Source organism: Hydractinia symbiolongicarpus, chromosome 11 (genome assembly GCF_029227915.1).
Source record: "Hydractinia symbiolongicarpus strain clone_291-10 chromosome 11, HSymV2.1, whole genome shotgun sequence".
NCBI classification, from domain to species: domain Eukaryota; kingdom Metazoa; phylum Cnidaria; class Hydrozoa; order Anthoathecata; family Hydractiniidae; genus Hydractinia; species Hydractinia symbiolongicarpus.
Genome location: NC_079885.1, coordinates 23,948,975 through 23,958,147, shown reverse-complemented (window position 1 = coordinate 23,958,147; position 9,173 = coordinate 23,948,975). Strand labels below are relative to the sequence as shown.

The window sequence follows — 9,173 nt, the reverse complement described above, 5'->3', positions numbered from 1 at the left end:
ATTGGAAAAAACCTGGTGAATACTGATCCATACTGGAGAGACCAAAAAAAAAAAGTGGATGCTCTATTGTTTTTCAGACGAAAGGAGTTTGGCGATTTACCGGGCTATTTTGATACCAACAGTTGTGCAGAATTCCATTGGAAACCATTACATGAATTACTTATTAAGTATCATGCCTTAATAAACAATTTAAACGAAGATACTGTGCGGCAACAAATGGAAAACGACAGCAAATTCAAGCGGGAAATGATTCTACAAAATCTTCATATCGTCACACAGTATTTTGATGCAAGGACTATAAATTACTTTGCCACAGTCAACAAGAAAGTGTTTCAATATAATGATAGTTGGTGGCGATATGAATTCGCTAAAGGTCGAGGTGAGATACATGGTCACGCAATTATATCGTCCTCTAAACACGCTCAAAAGGTCAAAACAATCATGGATGGATTGTCGAATGATGTACCTGACTCACAAGCATCCCAAACTGCTGCACAAGAACTTCAAAATTGGTTGCAAACCACAAATGAAGACAGTGATGACATTTTTTCACCCATATTTACTTCACTGCATCCTGCTGGGGGGAATGAAATTATAGATACCTCTGGAATTAGAACTTGGGTTCCAAACAAAAATCAATGGCCAACACCAGAAGGGAGTCAAGCTCCTCCAGACCATAACCCATTGGCGCAAGAACTTGCAGATGTCGCTAACCATGAAGGTGGTATAAGAGAGCAACATACTTATCTTGTTAATAGAATAGGTCTCCATAATTGTAATTGCAGTTGTTTGCGTTATCGTCGTAAGAATAATAAGGAAAAGGATACTGCTCCAAAAAAGAACTGTCGTTTTCATTTTGGTGATCTTGATCCACAAACCAAAAAAACAAGTGGCAAAGAGATTCATCCTTTTCATGCTGTCATAACAAAAGGGGAACATCCTAGATATGAGGGACCACGCGATCATCCTCGCCTAATGATGCATGTTAAAACACGTCTGCTTAGTTGGCTAGCAAATTGTGACAGTCAAGTCATTATCGATCAGGATCTTCTGGCTCTTCAAAAATACATTGCTGGTTATGCTTGCAAGGGGGCAGCCTCAACTGAAGATTTGGTACATGTTTATCGGCATCTCATTGAAAACACTGCTGATGGAAGCACTGTTAAAAATTTGGCTCAACGACTACTTCAAAAAATTGCTGGTCTAGTAGATGTACCAGGTGCTGCGGCAGATTTTATTAATAGTGGTGGCCGTTTGACTAGATGTACCAGGAATTTTCGATACATTGGTATCAGTGGCTTCCGAGCATTGGATACGTCTGGTGAAGATGGAACCGTTACAAAGAATAGCACATTGGATAAATACTTGAGCGATAAGCGTAGAGAAACTGAGCCAGAAATATCATTATGGAACTGGAGCAAGAAATGTAATTGTACCTGCAAAGTAGATCACGTGCCAGTTTTTACAGGAATATCTACAAAACCTGTTTGGCCTGTTACTGAGGACTATGCAAAAGCTATGCTCGTTATATTTTTTGTTGGAACGTGGCAAAATACTGAAGAATTGAAGGGACAACATGAGTCATTTGCTGCTGCTTTGGCTTCCTTTGTTCAAACTGAAAACTGTCCCCCTATATTAATAGATGCATTGAAGGAGGCTAAACAATCATTCGATAAAAAGAGTGAGAGAAAACAAAGTCACACTCGTGTAATCAATAATGAAACCGATAATCAGTCTTCATGTCAATCATCACAATTGATGATGAGGTGACAAAACAGCTAGCTGTAATGATATTTCTTGTCTAATGACAGCTGGTTCTACTATAGTTAGAGGTTGCAACCCTCTGGAGATTTTTCAAAAAAGCAAAATCCCCCTTTTTGCAAGAATTTCCTAAAAACATTGACCGTAAAAGGCAGAAAAATACAACAGCGACAGAACACAACACTAAAAAATAAATATTAAAGCAATTCAAAATGAATTGAATAGGTACAAATGAGATAAATAAAACTTATCATAACGTGAATATCCTTAAACGGATAAATTTAAAATTATACAGATGCAAGTTCTCAAAGTTCCCAAAATTCAGTCATTGCACAAATGAACATAGGCAGAGCGATAATGAGAGATATTGCAAGGCATCATGTTGCTGATATCAATGAGCCGGATGTACAACAAGTTCTTCCCAATGGAGGGCCTACATTTGATTGGAATAATTATGCAATTCAAAGTTTTGGTAGTCAATGGCCAATTAATGCTGACACATGGTTACAATCTATATCTGAAGAAGCAGAAAGAAATGAATTGCAGCTGGCTGATGATTGTACCTTACCCCAAATAAACATCTTAAATGCTAATGAATTACAGAGAACAGTCATTGGTATAAATCTTCAGCATTTATTGCAAGTTGCAAAAGGAACTTTGCCAACAGGTACCCAGCCATTACGTTTATTAATACAAGAAACAGCTGGTGTTGGGAAAACATTCATCATTACTGCGCTCACCAGAATCGTTCGGCGTATTTTTAAGCGAAATTCTGCTGTTATGAACTTGGCCCCAACTGGTGCAGCATCAGTCCTCATACCTAATGGTCGCACTATACATTCAATTACTCCACCACCACACAAACTGAAAAAAGATAAGAATTTAAATTCTGTCCAGCTTTCTGACTATCCGTTGGGTGATGTATCTCTAAGAAAGCTGAGAAAGTATACAGGTATGCATGAAAACAATGAACTGAAATTATTTCAACTTAATATTGATGAACGTAGCATGCAGTCGAAGCTTCTTGTGGCCTGGTGCAGCCAAAGATTAAGGGAGGCTACGGGAGACTTTGATAATTATTATGGTGGTGTACCAGCTGTCAATTTCTTTGGTGACCTTGGTCAGCTTGGACCAATTCGTGCTTTGGATCTACATCAGCCACCAAAACACGATGATTCGACAATCAACTTTGCTGGCTATGCAATCTATCGCTCGTTTCAAGATGTTATTTTTCTTACAGAAACAATGCGTCAAGGCCCAGATCAGTTAGCTCTTTTGCAGCGACTACTTAGAATACGTAATGGATCGATCAATCAACAAGACTGGCAAGATATAAATAGTCGTTACGAAGATGCTTTGCCACAAACCGAAAAATGTAACTTTTCGCATGGTCGCGTCCTTACATTGATGGAAACATGGAATGAAGTTAATGAGGAAAATCACAATAAATTAGCTAGCCTTGGTGTGCCTGTTGCTGTAATTCCATCAAGAGGCCGTGGTAAACACCACTCTTTGACTGATAAGCAACTGGGTCAAATACCGCTGAGATCTTTAATGGCAGTTGGTGCAACTGTAATACTCACTAAGAACCAAAAAGGTCTTACGGGCCTCGGTCTTAATAATGGTGCGATGGGAAAAGTAATTGCAATCCTTTATTCGCCAAATATGTCACCACCTGAATTTCCTATAGCTGTCATTGTCGATTTCCCAAATTATAAAGGCCCAATATGGATTCCAGAACATCCAACATGGATACCAATTACTGCTGTTGAAGGTCGATGTGAATCTAATTGTTGCAGCAGAAATGGCCTGCCATTGATGCCAGGATATGCGATAACAATTGCTAAAAGTCAGGGTATGTCGATTGGAGATGGTAAAACTGCCACCCACATGCGTATCAAGTTACAACAATCAATTCAGATGGAAAAAAATAACCTTGGTACAGCTTACACTGCATTTTCAAGATGCGAAAAAGAAAGGAATTGGGCACTTGTCGAGCCAATTACTCAAGAACGTCTCTTGTACGTTAATACACATCCTCGTATGAAAGCCAGACAAGAGGAAGAGCAACGGCTGAAAGCATTATCAAATGAAACCATCAAAAAATTTGATATCACTATAGTAAAGTATATTAACTTGCTGAAAGACCTTGACGAGTTTTGCGATGATGATATTGAAGATGCAGTTTGTCCTTCACCATCTGCAGATTGCTCATGTATTATATGCACATCTCAATCATAATGATAATCACAACTGAAATTAACCTATGTTGCAGATAATATACATTAAAAAACATTGTATATGTTCATATATTTGTTGTGAAATCAATATGCGAAGTAAAATTTTGATTTAGAAAATAAACAAAATAAAAACCGTCTGCCCATGAATTCGTAATTATTGGATGTAATAAGCCGAAGTCAAATACTTGATTATAATATCAATGTATAGTAAGCTGTATCCAAGAATCATGGTAAACATTTTTAATTCAACAGACAGAATAGTTGTTTCTCAAAACAACCGTCTGCCCATGAATTCGTAATTATTGGATGTAATAAGCCGAAGTCAAACACTTGATCTAATATCAATGTGTAGTAAGCTGTATCCAAGAATCATGGTAAACATTTTTAGTTCGACAGACAGAATAGTTGTTTCTCAAAACAACCGTCTGCCCATGAATTCGTAATTATTGGATGTAATAAGCCGAAGTCAAACACTTGATCTAATATCAATGTATAGTAAGCTGTATCCAAGAATCATGGTTAAAATAAACTAAAAATACAATTTTTGTGTTTTTATTTTTATTTTACAAATTAAGTATCATCATCATTGACTTTTGTAACCAATGTCAGTAAATCCTGAAATGTCAAATTTGACACTTTAATATTCCTCAAAATCAGTACTATGGAAAGACTTTCACTATATAACAATGAAAATAATTTTTAACTGACCATAATGATACTATGATCCCCTAAGATATCACACAGTCTTGATTTCAAACCATGAAGGAAAAAACCTAAAAATTATGTGAGGACATTAAGGAGATATATTGGTGAGGATAGGTCCGGTTGTAAGGGGATGGAGGAGACCGGCAATTAATACCTTATGCATACAAAATTTTTGTGGTGCTGGCCCAAAATGCTATATTTTTAGATGACTTCGTTTTCCAGAAATATGAGAAATAAATTTTTGCACATGCCAAAAGATTAGTAAAGGTATTCAGAAAAAAGTATTTTCAAATGTGAAACAAAGAACTCAATGTCTGAGGTTTAGGTTTGAAGTACGAACAAATAGAACATTTTTACGGATAAGAGATTTTAAATTTTTCACAGATCTTAGTTTTGCGGTTTTCAGCCAAATCCACAAAAATAAGTTATACGCATAAGGTACAATCAGTTAAAAAGGAATCAAATTAGCACCAAATATTTGAAAATTAATGTATTTTGTAATTTCACTGATACTGTACACTTCCTGTTCCTTTGTTGCTCGCTTTTGTCTTTTTCCTGTTTTCAGGTACTATAAAAAAAATTCCAAGGAATTTGTAGAAGACGTTAGCAAGTTTTTTCAAATTCTAATGGAAGATATAACGTGGCAGTTATTTTAAATGAAAAACAACCAGATAAGTAGCTCTTATTAATTAATTTTATATTTCATAGGTGGGACTGCCATTTTCATTATGTAATGTAATTTTTAAGTTAATTTAACAATTTTGGAACCACACTCGTTTCAATTTCACTTCTGTATAAAATGTGACATTATTAAGAGATTGTACCGCAAGTGAATTTTTTTTTAATTTTTCATATCATTATTTTTCATAACTACTCTTTCACAGTGAGTTAGGACGGCCAAATGATACTTGTCATGTCATTTAATTTTTGGACTGCGCAATTCATAATGTAAATTTGTAAATCGTTTAGGAAAATTCTCTACACTAACAATGGTATCCATGACGCACCCTGGCAATGGTATCAATGAAACATACATGAAGGATTTATTTGGTAAGCATATACTCTACAAGCTTTTTTCTAAAATCATAGCAATGAGGGTGGGAAGTGATAGATGCTTAGTTCTAGCCTGTGTTAGGAAATGTAATTGTCTTAACTTTATTTTTCAGCATTTACACAATTTTTCAATTATCATAATCCTCAAATAATCCCCCTTACTTATATCAGTTATTAGTATAGTATTTAACCGTTATAGGATCCTTCATGGTTGTTAGTCACAACGAAGTTTCAAAGTGAGAAAAATTGTTAGAACCTTGCGAGTATTGCAGTTAATAGACAGTTTAAACTTGTGTCTTAGGTCTACTTTTACGGCAGCATTAACGTCACCTAGAATTCAAATCGAGATGGCCGTATAAAGTAGGCTAGATAAGTTGCTACATAGATTATTTTTGAGTTTAGTCAGTAAAAATTTAGCTACCATAAGGGAATTAATTTAGCACGTTTTTGTCGATTTTGCAAAAATTCATTCTTGTAGAATACTTCTTTTTGAAAAACGAATTTCAATACCTTATTCGTACTAATTTTGCGTATTTGTGCAAAAAAGTTAGGATTTGCGCGAAAATTATAAAGCGCAAAAATATAATACCTTTCCCGAATTTCATAAATTATAATAATTATGACGTCATCCAAAATTTTATAAAAGTTTTATGCTCTTCTAATAAAGATATTCAGATAGAATATCAAATTATCATGACAAAAATGAAGTTTTTAGAGCAATATAATATTCTAGTTGGATTTTATTTAGATTTAAAGAAAATAATTATTTTGAAAACGAGGCTATTCTTAGAAAGCTCGGCTATATGAAGGGTTTGGCCGTCACTTTCAGCTCGGAATTTTTGGGGGAATTGAATTTTGTGCATAAAAATAAATCCGCGCGAAATTCATTACTATTACTATTGCGCGAAAATTATTACGCAAAATAATAATTTTTTTTCCGGTGCGCGAAAAATTAGTATCAATAAGGTCATATTTTCCTTTTTGCTTTATCTAGCATATTGTGAGCGTTATAAAGTAGACTTGTTACATTTACTTGTGTATCAAGGGCTGATCCAAGCCAATTTGGACATCGGTATACCGATTTTGGGGACATCTAATTTGGGCGCCCAACTTAGAAACACATAATTTAAAATGCTTGAGAATTGCATTATTTCTTATTTTCTGGATATTTTATATCTCATATTATATTTATATATATATCTTCAATCACAGAGAAGATATATATGTTCATAAAGAAACTATGTTCTATACTAAAAAAGAAAACGATATGCTAAAGCCATGTATTTTTGTTGCCCTAAAGGTTTTTCTATCTGCGGCGCTATCGACGCCAAAATAAATTTCTGGATCAGCCCCTGTGTATATCAAATATTAGTATAGTTGTTGCTCATGAGAACTTTGCATATTGGAAAAATTCATTAGAAGTATTGCAGTTAATATATTTAGCTTGTTAGTTTGTTATGTCTAGTTTATACAGTCGCATTAATGTTGTGTGGAATTCAGATCTAGTACGATGTTTCAGTGACAGGAAGCTGATTGCCTATTTACATTATAACATCTTCTGCATACGTACTGGTCTGTTGAAATCATTTTGATGCGATGCTATTATACCTGTATAAAGTAGGCCTTAGATATGTCTCTATTTTGTCACAATTTTCATTATTATTTTCCTAAATTACCTAGCACTATATATAATAGATCATAAATTTTAACGTTAACAGTTAAAGAAGAGAAAAAAAATCAATTTTGTGAAAAGTTGTATTAAATTAAAAATACAAGTATATAGAAGGCTTTTTGAATTATTTGACTATATCGTCTGAACCAGATTATCAAGGGACCGAATGATAACATATCTGTAAAAAAATATAAATACCGAAATAGAGCATGCTGTAGTTTGCGGGAAATTATGAAGTACCTAAAAGCACCCTAGCAGTAAATCTTAATTACTTCCAATTAGACCCCTTTTTCTGATATTATATGTACCAAAAATACTAACCCTCCTCTCCAAAGACTGGTGGTTACCGAACATAAGAGCGCTACATAAACAAATACAAACTAAAAGTATCCGAAATCAAAATAAAAGTGAAGAAAAAATGGCCTGTTTTGTGATTTTTGCAACTGCTTCATTTGTATTTTTTAGCAAAACAAAAAATAACAAAAAATGGAAGGTCAAATTGAAGGTCAAATTGATTGCCAACTTGGTAAGTATATTATCGTTATTGTTATCATTAGTCGTATGCATGAATAAAAAACTTATCGCAAATATTCGTCCTTTTAAGTCGCGCTTTATGGTAAATTCATCGAGCACCGTATTAAACATCCCGGGTCAACGGGGTACAGATCGTTTGGCCGGTGGCTCAAGCAAGGTGGTGTGGAATGGACGGAGGGGGAAGATGCCACGGAAACATCGCCAGACGTGGAATTAAGTAAGATATCAATTTTCAAATGTTAAAAGTTCGTGTTACGTAATTAAACTATGGTATATATACTTCAGTTTTATCTATGAAATTTATTGAATTAACCTTTCCTTTATTTTTCCTTTAATGAATGTCTGGACTCGATTTCTAAGGTACAGATTGACACACAGTGGTTCAATGGAGGCTGAGGTGTTTGGACGTTGGGTCCATAATGGCGGAAGAGAATTCCGAAAAAGCAAGGGTGAAGGAAGCAGTCGTGGTGGCCGACGCGGTCGTGGAGGTCAATGTGGTCGGGGGGGGGTCGTGAAAAGTGAAGTGACACTTTCTATCCTCATCGATTACTCCAAAGCTTTCGACACGATTGATCACAAAAATCTGCTGCTGAAACTACGTGATATGAATTTTTCATTTCGTGCTTTAAAGATATTATCAAGTTATCTGAAAGATAGGAAACAATACGTTCAAATTGAAGACAAAATTTCATCTTTAAAATCAATGTTTTACGTCATCGAGTTATCAAATCAAATCAACTCCGCCAGTATCCAATATGCTGATGATACAACATTATATAAACACTGCAAAGTCAGAGATCTATTTCAATCAATCAAAGATATGGAAAAGGATGTAGATAACCTTCTAGCTTGGTCAAAAGAAAACAATCTTTTGTTCAACAGTGACAAGCTTAAGTTAATCATATTCCATTCTAAGCGACTGAGAGCATTTGATTCTGACCGAAGCTATCTTTGTCGTTGTGCTGGTATGTCAATCGAGCAGGAAGAAAATGTTAAGTTACTTGGCATTCAATTCGATCAAAATCTATCATGGACCTGCCATATAAACAATGTTATAAAATCCTCGCACTCAACACTACGTGCTCTACGAAAGTTTAGTCGTTTCACACCTTTCCATGTACGCAAAACCTTGGCGGAAACGTTGATCTTATCAAGGATAAGTTACGGTAATGTTGTCTTCTCGCAAATACCTGATTATCTGATATGTC

General features: G+C 35.0%; 1 protein-coding gene across 1 annotated transcript; it reads left to right on the top strand.

Annotated features, from left to right (window-relative positions):
• The first annotated feature begins 2,118 nt into the window (after positions 1–2,118).
• LOC130613568 (uncharacterized) lies at positions 2,119–8,182 on the top strand. Its single transcript, XM_057434894.1, has 3 exons — positions 2,119–5,756; positions 7,897–7,957; positions 8,036–8,182. Exon 1 carries the CDS (start codon positions 2,119–2,121, stop codon positions 4,000–4,002), a length of 1,884 nt encoding a protein of 627 aa, XP_057290877.1. The 3' UTR covers positions 4,003–5,756; positions 7,897–7,957; positions 8,036–8,182.
• Positions 8,183–9,173: the final 991 nt, after the last annotated feature.